General features: G+C 46.0%; 1 protein-coding gene across 1 annotated transcript in view; it reads right to left on the bottom strand.

The window, feature by feature from the left end:
- The window catches only part of LOC310839081 (E3 ubiquitin-protein ligase RNF213-like), a 94,875-nt gene that overhangs the window by 51,864 nt on the left and 25,639 nt on the right, over positions 1–17,372 (bottom strand). The window contains exons 15-19 of the mRNA XM_083727296.1: positions 16,360–16,482; positions 15,073–15,250; positions 13,287–13,460; positions 11,883–12,041; positions 1,411–2,000 (exon numbers count right to left, since the gene is read on the bottom strand). Coding sequence (XP_083583422.1) covers positions 1,411–2,000; positions 11,883–12,041; positions 13,287–13,460; positions 15,073–15,250; positions 16,360–16,482 — 1,224 coding nt within the window. The remainder of the gene's footprint in view (positions 1–1,410; positions 2,001–11,882; positions 12,042–13,286; positions 13,461–15,072; positions 15,251–16,359; positions 16,483–17,372) is intronic.

Consider the following 17,372-nt stretch of genomic DNA (forward strand, 5'->3'; position numbering starts at 1 on the left):
CATAAGTAAGTCCTGCTCCCAATAAAAATTGTATGCTAACATTTATTGATATTCCTTTCACAGAGTCTTCTACTGAGCTGTGAAAACTGGATACTTACCCCCCCCACACACACTCTCTCTCACTCTCTCTCTCTCTGTATGCTTTAAATGTGCTGTGAATTTGCTTTAAATGTATGATGTGAACCTGCCCTGAGTGTACGATAGTTTGTTTCACTAACCATATGAATTTACAAATGGCCATCATAAACAAACATTTGGACATTTGCATTTGTCCACTTATGTCTTGCTTTCACAGCCTATAACATCTGTCATGCCTCTGACACATTAGCATACATCTGACACACAGATGTGAGGGAATAGGAGGTTTGCATTATGATCCCTGCCTAATCCATCAGGCATTCTCCTATGTTTACATGTTCACACAGTAAGATTGGCTAGTGAATTATGGGCATATTTACTTTCATGCAATTGAGAACTGTTGGTGAATCACACAGAGCTATATGCTTGGAAAACAATTTCAAGAGTCTAGGTCTATTGTACAACTGACAGCTTCTATGATGAATAATAAATTCCAAAATAATTACATCTGTATTATATTCAGATTTGCATGGTAGCAACCATATCTAGTCCAAAGAATAATGATCAAAGAACTCAAAACCTATGAAGTGCTTAACAAACCTATACCTTACCATACAAACTGAGCCTGTGATAATAATGCCTATCCATCACAAAACAGCAGTGCCCCTACCTCTGACAAAACACAGGAAAACACACTATGAACTTTATACCCATTCCACCTTCTTCAAGAGTACATTCAGTTTATCCACTCAACCCATTGGATGGGAAAGACCATTGAAGGTTTGGCCCAGCTCTACTAAGAAGTGCACCACTGCAATTTTAGAAGCCCTTTAGAGACACAGGTGAATTCTGAATGCACTGTAGAATAGCCAGATGTAAGAGAGAACTGATTTTCTTGAAATAAGGTTGGCTCTGCCTCAAAGACATCTTCCTGGCTGTCTCATGCCAGTGGTTTGCAAGGCCACCAAAGGAATAAAATGGGTAGAACAAAGGATGGGGTTGTTGTTTTTTCCCCTATTGTAGGTTTAAACACACACAAACCTCCCTCCAGACAAGTGAGACATAATCACAGTTCAAGACACATTCCAGCCAAAGCACCTGCGAAGGATGCAGAGTAGGGTCTGGGAAAGAGGTTGGCCATGTCTTGAGGCTCCCCGCTCCATTTTTCATAGTTGTGTAAAAGAAGGAATTTCAAAAGGGATAGCTTTTCATGCTGAAATTCCCTTTTCTGCACAACAATTTAAGGTGCAGAAGCAATATTCTTTTTTGCACCTGAACACCCAGGCTTCATGGCAGCCTTTTGGGTGGTGGGGTTTAAAGAGATATACTTACAAATTTCAGTAATAGTTGCAGGTCGTTGAAGTCACCAGAGATGTTTAAACCTTCCCTGACCTTGTCAATAACTTTAACACAGCCCAAAGCCAAATGTAATTTATGATACTGCTGGATCTGCTCAACTCGTTGCTCTACCCATTTCCCATTGTCTTGAGGCTGAAGATGGCATATAATCAGAAAATCCTTTTTCAGTCCATCATAATGGTTCGTAAAATTCTTAAAGAGAAGGTCCACTTCAGCAAATGTGAGCTCTTCAGATTTCAGGCATTCGTAGAGTCTGGAGAATTCATTGTAACAAGATTCAAATAAAGATTCAGGATTCAAAATGGCAATGCTCTCCTCTTTGCTCAAATCTTCAGTACTGCTTGCCAGCTTTTTGGCTGCCCACTCCCAGCAGTACTGGAAGATACTGCTTTCTTTAAAGTTATTCATAGTTTCAGTCATCTTCTTTTGGGCTGGACTCAGATGGTAATGTGTCTCTATTTTATCATCACTCTGCGAAACTGAATGCCTCACATTCACAACATCATGCAATGCTTTTGAGGCCAGGTTTTCACTGTGCTTCTGTTCCATTTCAGCAATATCCACTGAAAAGTAAAGAGAAACTCTAAAGAAACACTCCAAGTTTAACATCTTTCCTTTGCTGGGCAATGAACTATATTAGCATCAAACACATTTATTGGTAGTTTGCTAAAAGACAAGTAAACATTTTCCACTGCCTTTCCATCTAGTTTACTTTGAAACCTGAGAATGCTCCCTAGCAGGTAACAAATTAAATAGCAAATGAGGCATTAGCACAGTAGAAACTATTTTGAATCCATTTGCCCTATATTTAGTTTCACTAGCCAACTATTAATTTAAACTGGAGGAATGCTTCACTAGAGGAACTCAAAGTTTATTTCCTTTTCCTTTCCTTAATTAAAGCCACAAATATTACTCAAGCAAGTTTCACATTTTCTGTGATGTTACTAGGGTGTCCAGGTGTAAAAGAGGACAAGGCTTCTGCATCTTTAATACTTGCACAGAAGTCAAATCCTCATTCAGTTGCAAAAATCCATAACTGACCTTGGGCTGGCTACTAACTTCTCAGCCTTACCTACTTTTCAGTGTTTGGTGGTTGTAAGGATAAAATGAAGGGTAAAGTGGATATGAGAAGGAGAGCCTTTTATGTTGATCTGAACTGCTTGAGGGAAGTGTGGGATGACAACACAAAAAATTAAATATAAATAAAAAGAAGCCACTGAAGGAGATTTGGAGAGGGTGTTTGGGCAGGAAATTACAAATTAAAAAAAACCCTCTAGCTTTTCTGCAGATGCTGAGTATATACTCCCACCTACAATCAGATAAATGAACGAGGGACTGAGCTAAGGAAGGAGCTGTGTTGTATCCATGAGGAAATTCGGTGCAGGGGGTAATAACCAACACACTTGCTTATCAGGCGATTGAAGAAAAAGATGGGGGAAGTAAAACTAATCTTATATATACTTAAGCATTATATATATCTAGGCATCATTGGCCTAGAAACTCCACTCAGTGATTATATCCTAGACAAAATACAGCCATTGGGTCCAGCTTTTATGTTAACAGTGTAGAACTCATATGCAACTTGCAATAAAAAGCAACACTTTATCATGTGAGTTTCACTGCAACTACCTGTTACACAGCTCAATTTGGGAGCAAATCTGTGTGCATGGTGAAAGTTATCACCTTAGAAACTGTAGAATGGAATGGAAGCTGTCAGGGGCTCAGGAGCAGAGGCACAGGGAAGAGGGGAGATGGAGAGCGAGGGGGAGGAATCCGAGGGGAGCGTAGGAGGGGACAGTGGTCCGAGGGATTCCATGAGCCTCTCCAGCGAATCGGAAGATTCACAAAAGGGGGCGCCAGTGGCCAGGGGCAGGGGGTTCCCAAGGGGAACGCCCCAGGAGCAAGGGGGCAGCAGGGACTCCCAGACCAGTAGTTGGAAATCAGGACCAGCTTCCCCATCAGAGCAGAGTGGGGGGGAAGAGTCCCAGGTATCGGGGCCAGTGCTTTCCCCACCAGGGAGAGGAGACGAGGCAGAGCTGACCACGCCTCCATCGGAGAGTCAGGCAACGGAGGGGAAGTCAGATCCGGCCAGTGTCACAGAAGAGGGAAGCAGTGATAGAAGCAGTGTAACGGTTAGGAGAAAGGTCACTGGGTTGGCGCGAGAAACAAGTTCAAATGTACAGGAGCGCGGGACAGCAGAGAATGAGGATTGGGAACCGGGACCTAAAGCCCGCCGGAGGCAGGGGGAGGAGCTAAGCGACTCAGCGTCGGAGGAGTCCAGAAAGGGCAATGCCCCGGTGGGCAGGAGGACCCAGAGGAGGAGAGAACAGTGCAGAAGGTGGAGCAGGGCTAGGATCTTAAACTGGTGCGGAAGGGGAGGTGATTCAGACGGGACTTCGCCGATCTAAGGTCTAAGACGTAGGGCTGCACGCTCTGGCGTTGAAATGGAAACTAAACTTCAATAAAGACTTTTGTACATTACATCAACCTGGCGTTGGTCCTCTGTGAGCTGGGACCTAGAGGCAGCTCTGACAGTAAGTCCCGTCTCACAAAAAAATCCTCGCAACGTGAGTGGACGCCGCGAGGGGCGAAGATTGGTGCTTCGCGAGCTCACGAAGGCAGGACAAGATGAATACCGAACAACAAATAACAGCCCTGCAAAACGCAGTGGCACAACTTAACGCGGAGATACTAGCATCCAGGAAGAGAGAAGACGAATCAGCTGCTGCCTGCAAGGATCTGCAAATCAGGTTGGAAATGTTGACTAAACAGGGGGCGCCGGGAACCAGACCAGAGGGGATTGGGCTGGGAAAGAGAGGAGGCAGCCTTGTGTCTCATTCCGATGGGAATCTGCAGCAGTATCCTAACTTCAGAGCAGACGTGGTTTTCGCCCTAGAGTTGCTGGAGAAGGACTTTAGAGATGAGCAGGAGAAAGTAGGCTTCATACTAACGCATCTCCACGGAGACGCTAAAGCGTGGCTGCGCAATCTGTGGCGAGATAAAGACCCAGCCCTCCAAGATGCGAAAGCCTTCCTTAAGGCGATGGATGCTTGTTTTTTATCAGCGATAGATGTAGATGTCGCCAGGAAAGAGATACATGGATTGAAACAAGGCAGGGCCACTGTAAGGCAATATCACTCCCGCTTTTTTGCATTGGTCAACGCGCTGGGATGGGAAAAGGATTCAGCTGCCGTCAGGGACCTTTTCTGGGAGGGGTTGAACGGGGCTGTGAAAGACGAAATTGCAAGGGGGGAGAGACCCCAGACCACTAAAGACGTGGTCCAGAGAGCGCTGACGATTGGGGTGCGTCTGGAAGAACGTTCCTGGAGCAAAGACGAAGGGCATTGGGGACGCACACCAGCAAGAGCACCTCCTTTCTTTCCCAGGGACACAGCACGCGCTCAATCCACGCCTCCACTGGGAGGGGGAGAGGAGCCGATGGACTTAGGTGGTGCCAAGGCTCAGTCAGCAGCCAGAGCCCTAACGCCGGGAGCAGTCAAACCGAAGCCTCCTAGAGGGAACAGGAAGTGTTACATCTGCGACAGTGCTCAGCACATGGCGAAAGAGTGTCCCCAGAGGAGTCACAAGCACACTGCAGCCTCAGCGACAGTTACAGAAGTAGTTCAGCAGAGTGAACCACAGCAGGGAAACGACGGAGTCTGGCTGGAATCAGAGGCACTGGGGCCCAGCCAGACGAGTCAGTGAAGCAGTCCCCAGGAATCTTACAGCCCACAGACCCCCTCCCACCCAAACCAGTGGTGCAGCTCACCGCAGCGCTCCAGCTTCCCAATGGGCTCACCATGGAAGTCCCTATTACCATTGACTCTGGCAGCAATGCAGACTTTATAGGAGTGGATTTCATCACGCAACATGGCATAGCGCTCCTGCCTGCCATGATGCCTCTGAAAGTAGTGACAGTCGACGGCAGAGAGCTACTAGGGGGACAAGTGGTACAGCAGACGCCGCCAATGGTGATGCAAATTGGAAACCACCACGAAGTCATCAGCTTCAATGTTACCCACCTGTCTGACACGCCCATAGTGTTGGGCATGAGTTGGCTGGACCGGCACAGTCCGACATTAACATGGTACCAGCGCCAATTGACCTTCAGCTCCTCCTACTGCGCAGCAAATTGCATACTGCCTACCCAGGAAGATGAGGGGCAAGAAGATGAACCACAGTTACACTTGGGCATGCTGCAAGCGGTACCCGACAAATACAGAGGGTTTTTGGAGGTCTTCTGCGAGAAGGAAGCCGACAAACTACCCCCCCCAGACCATACGACTGCAAGATTGACCTCTTGCCGGGGGCGACGCTGCCGACTGGAAAACTGTATTCCATGTCTGAAGATGAACTGCAGGAACTCAGGGAGTTCATAGACCACAACTTGAAGCGGGGATTCATCCGAGAATCCAAAGCAGTGGGGGGGCAGCCCAGTGTTTTTTGTGAAGAAAAAAGACACGCCCCAAAAGAGGCTTGTAGTTGATTACCGGGTCATAAACTCGAGGACGAGGCCCACGGCGTTCCCCATGCCCAAGATCGACGACATGCTGTCGACGGTGAGGAAGGGTCGCATCTTCACCAAGTTGGATCTGCGAGGGGCATACAACCTTATACGTATGAGGGAGGGCGACGAGTGGAAGACAGCCATGTTTACGCCTTTGGGCACCTATGAATACAGAGTTATGCCGTTTGGCTTACAAAATGGCTCCCACTGCTTCCAAGCCTTCATGCATCACGTGTTAGCGGGGCTCCTCTACAAGAAGTGCGTCTGCTTCCTGGACGACCCACGAGAGAGATGTCAAGGAAGTCCTGCAGAGACTACGAGAGCACAGACTTTACGCCAAACTGGAGAAGTGCCAGTTCGACATGACGGAGGTAGATTTCCTGGGCTACAAGCTGTCCGACAAGGGACTCGCCATGGACAGTGCCAAGGTCCGCTCGGTGCTGGACTGGAAAAGCCCACGCAATCGGAAGGAGGTCCAGAAGTTTGTCGGCTTTGCCAACTTTTATCGCAAGTTTATCAAGGGTTTCGCTATGCAAACGGCGGCCATCACGGACACCCTCAGCTCCAAGAAGAAGAAATTCATCTGGACGGAGCAGGCGGAGCAGTCCTTTCAGAAACTCAAGCGTCTCTTCGCGTCTGAAGAACAACTGCTACATGTGAACCCCAGCAAACCCATGAGGGTTGAGACGGATGCCTCAGACAGAGCCGTGGGGGCAGTCCTGTTGCAGCAAGATCCGCAAGGGGACTGGAGGCCGTGCGCTTTCTACTCCAGGAAACTCAGCAAGTCGGAGCAGAACTACACCATCTGGGACAGGGAGTTCCTGGCCATTCATGCAGCATTCAAGGCGTGGCGGCACTTCCTCATTGGAGCCAAACACACAGTGCAAGTTTGCACGGATCATAAGAACCTGGAGTACTGGCGCACGGTGCGGTTCCTGAACCAGAGACACATCCGCTGGGCGGAGTTCTTTGCAGATTTCGACTTCAGGATAGAATACATCCCAGGAGACAGCAACGTCATGGCGGATGCGCTATCCAGGAAGCCGCAGTATCTCGAGGCAGAGGCGCCGGCGGCAGCCAAGCACATTTTCGCACCGACAGCATGGGCATGCGCCTCAGCCACGGTGGACCTGGACGCAGTATGTCGCGCGCTGCAGACAGACTCATTCGCACGATCCAAGATGGAGGAGGTGCGAAGCGGCACGGCAAAGGACGACAAGTTTCAGATACGCTACGGACTGCTCATCCGCAAAGGGGCCCTCTACGTGCCGGGAGACGACCTCCGCGCGAAGGTACTGCAGCAGTTACACGACGCACCCAGCGCTGGGCACTTCGGCAAAGAGAAGACGGTGGAATTAGTAGCCAGAGACTTTTGGTGGCCCAAGATGAGGGGGGAAGTCGCGGATTACGTCACGAGGTGTGACACATGTCAAAGGGCCAAGCCAGTACACAGGCCGCCGGCGGGATTGCTGGAACCGCTACAGACGCCCCTCGAGCTGTGGGAGAAAGTGGCCCTGGACTTTGTCACAGATCTGCCCAGCTCGCGAGGCAAGACAGCGGTACTCGTGGTAGTAGACTTGTTCACCAAGATGGCCCACTTCATTCCTTGCGCGAAGGTGGCCACAGCGGAACAGACAGCCAAACTGTTCATAGACCACGTGTTCAAGGTGCACGGCCTACCACGGTCTATCCTGTCCGATCCTGTTCATCTCAAGTTTCTGGCGGAAGCTGATGGGCATCCTGAACGTCAAGGTCAATTTATCGTCGGCGAGACACCCGCAGACCAACGGACAAGCGGAGAGGGTCAACGCCATCATGCAGCAGTACCTGAGATGCTACGCGAACCAGCAGCCCTCAACCTGGGTAGACTATCTACCACTGGCCGAGTTTGCCTACAACAACACGAAACACGTGTCCACAGGGGTGACACCGTTTTTCGCCAACAATGGGCGGCATCCCAGAACCTTCCCGGGTTTAGAGAAAGTGGGGGAGGGGGAACCACAGGGAGCTGAGGACTTGGCAGCAGAGTTGCAGGAGGTCCATGAACAGCTCCGAAGGCAGTTGGAGCTAGCTAAACACGCTTACAAAATGCAGGCAGACCGACACAGGAGAGTTGGGGAGGACATCCGGGTGCGGGACTGGGTCTGGTTAGCAGCCCAGGCAGTCCCGGCCAGATCGTTAGCTAAGAAGAAGCTCGGACACAAGCAGCTAGGGCCTTACCAAGTCGAGGCACAGATCAACCCAGTGGCTTTCCGGTTGACACTCCCGGAGGGATCCAGAATGCCCCCGGTCTTTCATAGATCGGTGCTCACGCCCTACAAGGCACCTCACAGGTTCCAGGCATCAGGGACAGCTCCCAGAACGCTCAGGGGCGCACCCACAAAGAAGGGGCCGCCGAGGGTGGAGCCGCTCAACGAGGCCACGGAGATCTTGGACTCGAGATGGGGGGAAGAGGGGGTTGAATATCTCCTAGCCAGGGAAGGTACCCCGGCCAGCGCCAACACTATGCGGTGGAGGAGCACTACCTCAAATATGAGTTCCACGCACTTTTCCCACACAGGCCCATGCTGGCAGATTATTTCGACGAATATCTTTTCACACCCACACTCTCAGCCAGCACGTTCCAGGGTTTCTCTTCAGCTGAGGAGGCGTCACCAGAGACTAGCTCCCCAGAGGGATCCCTCTCAGGGTTTGGCACAGGCGGATCTTATTGGTGGGAGGATCAACCTGAGGTGGGCTGGCGCAGAGAACTGCCGAGAGGACCATTGCACGCAGTGTCACCCCAGGCGACAAGGGGAGAGGGGATCATGGGCGAGTTGGGGGTAGATCCAGGTTTCGAACACACCTCCCAAGAGATGGAAGCAGAGGAGATCGCCGTCGACGAGACCATGGAGGACTTCCCGGACTTATCCGGCTGGCTGCACGCCACGGGGGAAGAACTGTATCCTGCACTCACCCCCACAACACTGGAGCACCCAGAACCCACACCAGAAGAAGGGGAGGGGGAAGGGGGGGCTTCGAGGGGGGGATGGATGTCAGGGGCTCAGGAGCAGAGGCACAGGGAAGAGGGGAGATGGAGAGCGAGGGGGAGGAATCCGAGGGGAGCGTAGGAGGGGACAGTGGTCCGAGGGATTCCATGAGCCTCTCCAGCGAATCGGAAGATTCACAAAAGGGGGCGCCAGTGGCCAGGGGCAGGGGGTTCCCAAGGGGAATGCCCCAGGAGCAAGGGGGCAGCAGGGACTCCCAGAGCAGTAGTTGGAAATCAGGACCAGCTTCCCCATCAGAGCAGAGTGGGGGGGAAGAGTCCCAGGTATCGGGGCCAGTGCTTTCCCCACCAGGGAGAGGAGACGAGGCAGAGCTGACCACACCTCCATCAGAGAGTCAGGCAACGGAGGGGAGGTCAGATCCGGCCAGTGTCATGGAAGAGGGAAGCAGTGATAGAAGCAGTGTAACGGTTAGGAGAAAGGTCACTGGGTTGGCGCGAGAAACAAGTTCAAATGTACAGGAGCGCGGGACAGCAGAGAATGAGGATTGGGAACCGGGTCCTAAAGCCCGCCGGAGGCAGGGGGAGGAGCTAAGCGACTCAGCGTCGTAGGAGTCCAGAAAGGGCAATGCCCCGGTGGGCAGGAGGACCCAGAGGAGGAGAGAACAGCACAGAAGGTGGAGCAGGGCTAGGATTTTAAACTGGTGCGGAAGGGGAGGTGATTCAGACGGGACTTCGCCGATCTAAGGTCTAAGACGTAGGGCTGCACGCTCTGGCGTTGAAATGGAAACTAAACTTCAATAAAGACTTTTGTACATTACATCAACCTGGCGTTGGTCCTCTGTGAGCTGGGACCTAGAGGCAGCTCTGACAGAAGCAAACTTAAGTCAAGAAAACTCTGGCTCACGGCTAAACAGACCTGTACGCCTACTTTATTTATTTTTTATTTTTGAAGATTTTTATTGATTTGTACAGTTTAATACAATCATCATATACATAAAATAAAATAGAAAAATCTCAGTCTCCCCCCACCCCTTGACTTCCCTCAACTTCCCCTTCTAATTCTTTAAATATTTGTTACTTCTGCTTAATTTGGTTTTCCTTATTTTGTAGTCTTTTAGATAAATGCTCTTATGTTCTTAACATATCTATACCATGTTATCTTTCATGTCTTACACTTAATTAATTTCTATATTGTTATTTCTTAATTTTTACTCTTGTTTTCTTAATTGTAAGTGTTTACTCAAACCCTGCTAGTGAGTCCATTTCTTGGCAATATTTTTGTAAGTACAACATAAACGTTTATGCTGTATGTCTACTTTAAAGACAGAGAAGTGCTTGGCAAAGCTTAAGTTGAATTAAGATAATGTTGAAGAAGATACATGACTCGTTGCTCTGAGGAACTTTTCATGAGACAAGAATACAGTATGTCACTCCCCAGAAACAATTAATTTAAAATAAAACACCTGTTGTCCTGTCACAATACAGAACGAAATTTTAATAATAAAGGGTGGGGCAAGATAAAAGAGTGAATCAGATGACAGGAAGGTTTGGAGGTATACAAGGATCAGAAAGAGATTGCACTCAAATGCTATAGTTCAATCAGTGACTAGAATTCACTTCTTTTTAATTTAATTTATTTTTGCTTAGCTCCCAAGTTTTTCTAATAAAGCTTTATTTGTTCTGGGGCTTTTGGAGTCCAATTTGACTTTTTGTCTTATCTTTGAGTGGAGATAGGATTTCTTACTTTCAGCATGTTCCATGTATTGAAGTTGCTATTTGCTCTGACTCAGGCTTTTGTGGTCTGGATATTTAAAGCCCGTGAACAGTTTTGAACAAATCTAGTTTTTACAGGTTTTCCTTTTCCCTGAAATGATTTTTATTTTTGTTTATCTTCTTTATTCCCTTGTGAAGCTCGCACTTCATGATACCATTTTCCCAATATTTATTCCCTAAACATTTTCCCTGTATTTTTTACCTGAACTTCTCATTTGGACCATTCTGGTTCTTGGATTAATCTTTCTCAGCTTTCACCCTGAGTCTACAGAAGCCAGATTCTTGGATACTTACTTGATTCAAAGCTATAGCATACTCTTTTTGCGCCAGTAAACTTTTAATTAGTTTGAAGGTTGAAGTTTCAGAAGGATGTAATTCAGAACTTAGTAACAGAAATGCTTTATGGATAGCTGTTTGATTAACTACCTTTATTTTAGAATTTACTATGGTTTTCCATTTATAAATTGCTCTCTTGTATTTCATTCATACATTATTTTTATTCTTATATTTCAGATATTCCTGGATTTGTCATTTCTATGCTTTGATTTAAATATATATTTCCAATTTATTTTATTTTTGGTCTGGCACTGATCTCTTTCTGATTACTACCACTAGCTCACTGAAACATGCTCAACTGAGTGTAATTTAAAAATCTGTTTTCACTACCCTATACCTTTTCAGGCAACATAATTAGCTAGGGAAATGACTGTACTCTTCAACCCTCTCCTCCTCCCTGGAGAAATTTGAAAGTGATACAGTAAAGCAATAGATAACACAAAACCTCTGGTTATTCCATTATCTGCTCACACAAAATTCTTTAATTGCATTTTATGCTTTTTTTTTCATTATTTGGTGGGAGTAGAGTCCCAAAACCCATAATGGAGGATTGGAGAAGCCTTCCCTGGTTGCGTGTATTATGTCCTTTATATATGTTTGAGATGTTATCTTATATATGTGTATGTTTGTGGCACACACACTTTCAAAGTATTTCAAGATTTTAAGATGTACTGGCTAAGTATGTAAAAGAAATGAATGGCCTCAGCATTTGATGTAACAATTTTGCTCACTTATTGGAAACTTCTGCTGCCTTTTTATTCCTTAGTCTTACCTTACTTTCATTCCCAACATTAGGAGCAAATATGAGCAAAAGAAAATCACGCTTATCTTAGAAACCATTACCTTTTACAATGTCTTCCACCTTCCGAAACATGCTCAAAAAGAATCCCAACTGTTTTTGCTCCTCTTTGACAGATGTTAGTTCTTGCAGCCTCAACTGAAGTACTACTTCTAGTTTCGGTATTTGCTTTGGTTTCTCTATGGATGAGAGAGATTTCTTCACTGAAATCAGAATTATTATTTACAATAAGCACTGCAAAATCCTGCCCTCCTAATGGTACAGAAGCAAATCCCTGCTTGACCAAAAAAAGGAATTCCCACCCCTCGCCTTGAGCACTGAAACTTCTCATGAGAGGATGTCCAGTGGAGAGTCTGAAGGCATCTGATACTGTTTATAATGACTAGCTTCCTGGTAGGGCAGCATAAGCCAGAACAATGGGTGTGGTGCCAGAGGATGAACAGAACATTCAATCTCTTCTCAATCGGGGCACTCCATTTCTGTGCTGGTTGTGCTGGAGGGAAGCACAACAACAACTGTATAGTGAGCATAGAAACACTGGATGTTGGCAGAAGATGGGAGCATGTCAGCACAACCCATCACGAGGCTAGATACCAAGGAAGAGGGTATTTCTGCACTATGACATACATAATGGGTAATACTAGTTGAGGAAAGATGAAGTGATCTGCCTCTCCTTGTCAAGCACATCCCACACCCAAAGCTTCTGTGTAAAACTTCTGTGGTTGGGGCAGGAAGGCTAAAAAGGTTTGGCTGTTTGGAAGGTGCCAGTGTGCCTGGTTGACAACAGGTCAGATCAGTGCCTTAGAAGGCTTCCCTTCTCTTGGTTAGCATAAAGTGGAGAATGCTTCTCCTTTACGCCAAACAACAGAAGAAAAGCTACACTACTAAGCAAGGGATGCTAGCAATAATAACTGTGGGGTGTTTTCATTGTTACTATGTTATGTATTGTAAACTGCCCTGTGACCCTCAGGTGAAGGGCAGTATGAAAATTTAATAACTTATTTATTTATTTATTTAATAATAATAATATAGTAGGGGCAGCATGAGTGCTCTTCTCTTTTTCTGCTCTTCAGAATGGAAAAGAGGCACTTTCATGCTCAACAGCAGAAGTAAACCCTTCCAGTGTGCAGGTCCAGCTAGCTGTAAGCCAGGTGGATCTGAACCTCCTGCCTCGGAAGAGAAAGGTGAAAGTAAATGTGAGTTCAATTGAAGTTAAGGGGTGTTCTGCCTACCTTAATTAGCTAACACTTTTAAATAATTGAGCACCCCTGGCTAAATGCTCATGACATCCTTTCTCATTTTCTGCCTTTGTCTCTCACTTGGATTCACTATTTCTGATACTCTGCTGCAAGCCATTAAGACAGCATAAAAAAAACATATGCGATATCTTTAAAAAGCCTATTGATTTATTTATATTTTACACATGAAGGGAGAAAAAACTCACTTACTTAATTCCCAAATGGATACAAAGTGTTCCTTGCACTTTATAATTAATTCCAAATGTCTAATTAAGATCTGGCCAGTCATGAGATTGTCATAAATTTCTTTATGTACGGACTCAGTGATCTTCATTAATGCCTTGGCATCAGCAGTAAGTTGGCTCAGGAAGTCCCCACTTCCTCCTGTGAAGAAGAAGAAGAAGAAGAGTTTGGATTTGATATCCCGCCTTTCACTCCCCTTCAGGAGTCTCAAAGCGGCTAACAACCTCCTTTCCCTTCCTCCCCCACAACAAACACTCTGTGAGGTGAGTGGGGCTGAGAGACTTCAAAGAAGTGTGACTGGCCCAAGGTCACCCAGCAGCTGCGTGTGGAGGAGCGGAGACACGAACCCGGTTCCCCAGATTATGTGACTGCCGCTCTTAACCACTACACCACACTGGCTCTCCCACACTGGCTCTGTGAGATTGGTCAGATATTAAAAACAAGCAAATAAACAATTTTCATTCTTGTGCTATAAACCAGTACATACGGTACTTAGTAACTACATTGAAGGTCCCTTTTAAGTTTTGAAACATTTTACTTAAATATAATGGTGATACCTAGTTTTTTTTAAAAAACACACACACACACAAAAGAATTGTAACAATCTGGAAGAAATCAATACCTTCCTCTACTTACAAAAACTGTCAGTGAAAACAAACCAAATCATAAAAAAACACACAAACCCCTCCACAAGTGGCCTGGAGGCTGGCAACATGAGAACAGACCTTTTCTATGATGGCTCCCCATTTTTCAAATGCTCTCCTCAGGGAGGCTCACCTGGCACCTTCGTTACATATCTTTAGGTGCTGGGCAGATGCTTTCCTCTATAACCAGGCCCTTGGCCTTTAACTATCTGTGGCCTTTTCAGTGTGGGTGGGATGTTTTAATGTATTTCTCTTTCTTCTTGGTTTTAATGTATCTATGTGGGGTTTACTGTCTATTTGTTTGGTTGTTAAGTCACTTTGGATTGTGCTGGGGAAGATAAAGAGAGTAACAAATATAATAAATAAAATAAAACATATAACCTACACAGAGCAATAAACCAATTTTTTAAAGTGATACTCCTTTTCCACAATGTCAAGTTCAATTCCATTTTATTCACAGGACTTTTTAATCTCACTTGCCATGGTATCCCTGGGGACTGCTTAGCCATTCCTCAGTGAGCCTGAGGATTTCCTCTCAAACATGGTTGGTCTATCTATCTATCTATCTATCTATCTATCTATCTAATGTTTGAAATATATATAAAATACTCTGTTTGCCCGGTGAAACAGAGCCAAACAAAACCTACCTCCCCACCCCTGCTTCAGCTCCAAGCTGAAGAGGGACAGTGGAGACACACAGGCTGGTGGGCGAAGACATAAGCAGACACACTTCTGCCTCCCTTCACAGGTTCTCCCCATGTCCAGAATGCAGGGGGGAGGCAGGTGCATGTGTGCAGCTCAGAATGCCACAGAGGCAGAGCAAGCAGACATGGCTCTGGCTCCTGTCACCAGCTCTAAGCTGGAAATGGGAAGTGGAGGCACATTGGCTTTCCTCTGCTCCCAAAAGTGACCAGATTGCCTGATTTGCCTGTCTTTGGCTCTAAGCTAGAAGAAGGAAAAGGTGCAGGGCAACTGTAAGGTTATTTGACTCTGTTTTGATAATGTACTTTTGATAATGTTTGTTTTGATAATGTCCATTGGGTACTACTAAAATGTTTTTCCTGCTGTCCATAAAACATCCTTCCCAATTAAATGCTACATGTGAATACCTCTGAAGGTGAAAAGATGCTTGGTGTCCGGCCAAACAAGGAGATGATGCAAAACACCTTCCAGGTCACTCAGAGGTTTTCCTTCTTTATCAGTTGGCCATGATTTTGTGATGACAGCAGATGCAAGCCTGCCCAGCTTGCTCAAGTTGTAAGAGGCCATCAGGTCAAGGAGATCACTCTTTTAAGACATAAAAATATGTAAAGAATTGAATGGCAATGAGTTCATCATAATGCAAGCTCTCAAATTTGCCACATCATCTAAGCTAATAGAGGGTAAGTGTTAATTTCATTATGCAGCTCCATTCTGTCCAACCTCACTGATTTCAGTGAAACTAATGCCCAAATATGTCACGTTAAATCAATAGTTTCATGAGGCATGCTTAAAAAACAACAAGATAGCAACCTGAGCGTTTAGGTTCACAGCCATAGCAATGGAATGAATTTTTAATCCTTCTTTTGCTGCAGGTCTGACAAAAGTTGCCCCCACCAAAAACCTGTTATTATTAGTTGTTTAGCAATGAAAACTCGCCAATGGTTTCTTTGACAAATGCAAATGAAACTTTTGGAAAAGCGATTTTAATCTCACCCCACATTGCTTCCCTGTCACAATCCACAGGTTGGTGGGTGGCTGTATCCAGCAGGGAGCCTACCCCATATGTATAGTTGTCCCCTTGCAATGATTTCCCAGAGTTCTGCATTGTGTGGGAAGACTACGCAAACAGAAACAACTCCCTGCTCCTACTGGACACTCTCCAACTTGTGGGGAACAGGGGCTTTTCAAAGCTAGCGTGCTCATTCCCATTTCCCTCTCATGAGCTGATTGAGCACAGCAGACAAATGCTTGAGCAGGGCTACTCTTTGTCAGGAGAGCTGTGTTCTGTAACCTCTATTTCAAGTGGCTGCTGCACCATAGAAATGAGAGTAGCGGGTAGATCTAAGCCACGGTTAGTCTTAAAGGTAAAGGTAAATGGACCCCTGACCGTTAGGTCCAGTTGCAGTTGACTCTGGGGTTGTGGCGCTCATCTCACTTTACTGGCCAAGGGGGCCGGCGTTTGTCCACAGACACATGCTGTGGCCAGCATGACTAAGCCGTTTCTGGCGAACCAGAGCAGCGCACGGAAACACCGTTTACCTTCCCGCCAGAGTGGTACCTATTTATCTACTTGCACTTTGACATGCTTTCGAACTGCTAGGTTGGCCTTAGGGAGAAATATATATATCATGGTTTGTATTTTAGACTGTGAAAGTACTAATCATGGTTTGGTGCAGTGACCAAACTGAACCTACCTTGTATTCTAAGTTAACAGCTTCTATGGCACAACTTTCAAAAGATTTGCCAATCAGAGGCTCATATTTTTCAAAATCTGAAAGGAAGCAGCAGTAGGCTTTAATCTGCTGAAGTGGCGGTACCTGTCAGGGAAGAATATAAAAAATAGTATCACTGATTCCAGATATTTGCATTGATCAGAAAGAGAAAAAAATGAATGGGAAGAAAGGTACTGCAATAAAAGAAAATCCATGTTATTCTTCTAGCATTTAAAATTATTTCTATGTACAAATACAAGCATACTTCTGCCCCTTTATGTTAAAAACCATGTATGGAATATATTGGATTCTATCCAACACTGCATAAAATTCAAGCAAGAGGGCTTCCTCTTCCTCTCTTCTCCCCATGCACCTCCCAAAATCTGCTCCAGAGGGTCTCCCACCCTTCTGGAGTAGATTTTGAGAATTCATGGGGGACTGCAGGAGAGTTCCATTGTGCAAGCAGACGTCTGCTCCAATAAAAGAACAGCAGTTTTGGATACAGTCCATTGTCTCTTGTGTTTAAAGACAAACTAGGGAGTAAATCTGAGAGACATGTATACCCTAACTTATCTATCTATCCATTCATTAACTAAATTTCTTACCTGTGCTTTTTCATATGGCCCCAAGACAAGTTACCATAATACAATATACAGCGATGAATTCAGTGTAGTGCTACGGCAATTGTTTTTCTACTTGCCAGATGGAACAATTCCCTTTCCCCTCCCCCTGAGCACTGTTCTGGGGGAGATAGTTTCAGGTGGGGCAGGAAGAAAAGGAGAGAGAAATCCCATTGTGCTAGTGGAAGCCCTTGTCCTGGCTTCTGCTAACATGATTTGTTAGTTGAATCCCACCCACAGTTATAAAAGCAGATGAAACAATTAACTATCATAAAGAGGAGTAAAACTATACTAATCAGAACTTCAGACACGAATATAAGAGAGTGGCATACCTGCTCTGTCTAAAAGGAAAGACAAATATTCATTTTCTGTCTT

Source organism: Podarcis gaigeae (assembly GCF_964106915.1).
Source record: "Podarcis gaigeae genome assembly, chromosome: 2".
NCBI lineage: Eukaryota > Metazoa > Chordata > Lepidosauria > Squamata > Lacertidae > Podarcis > Podarcis gaigeae.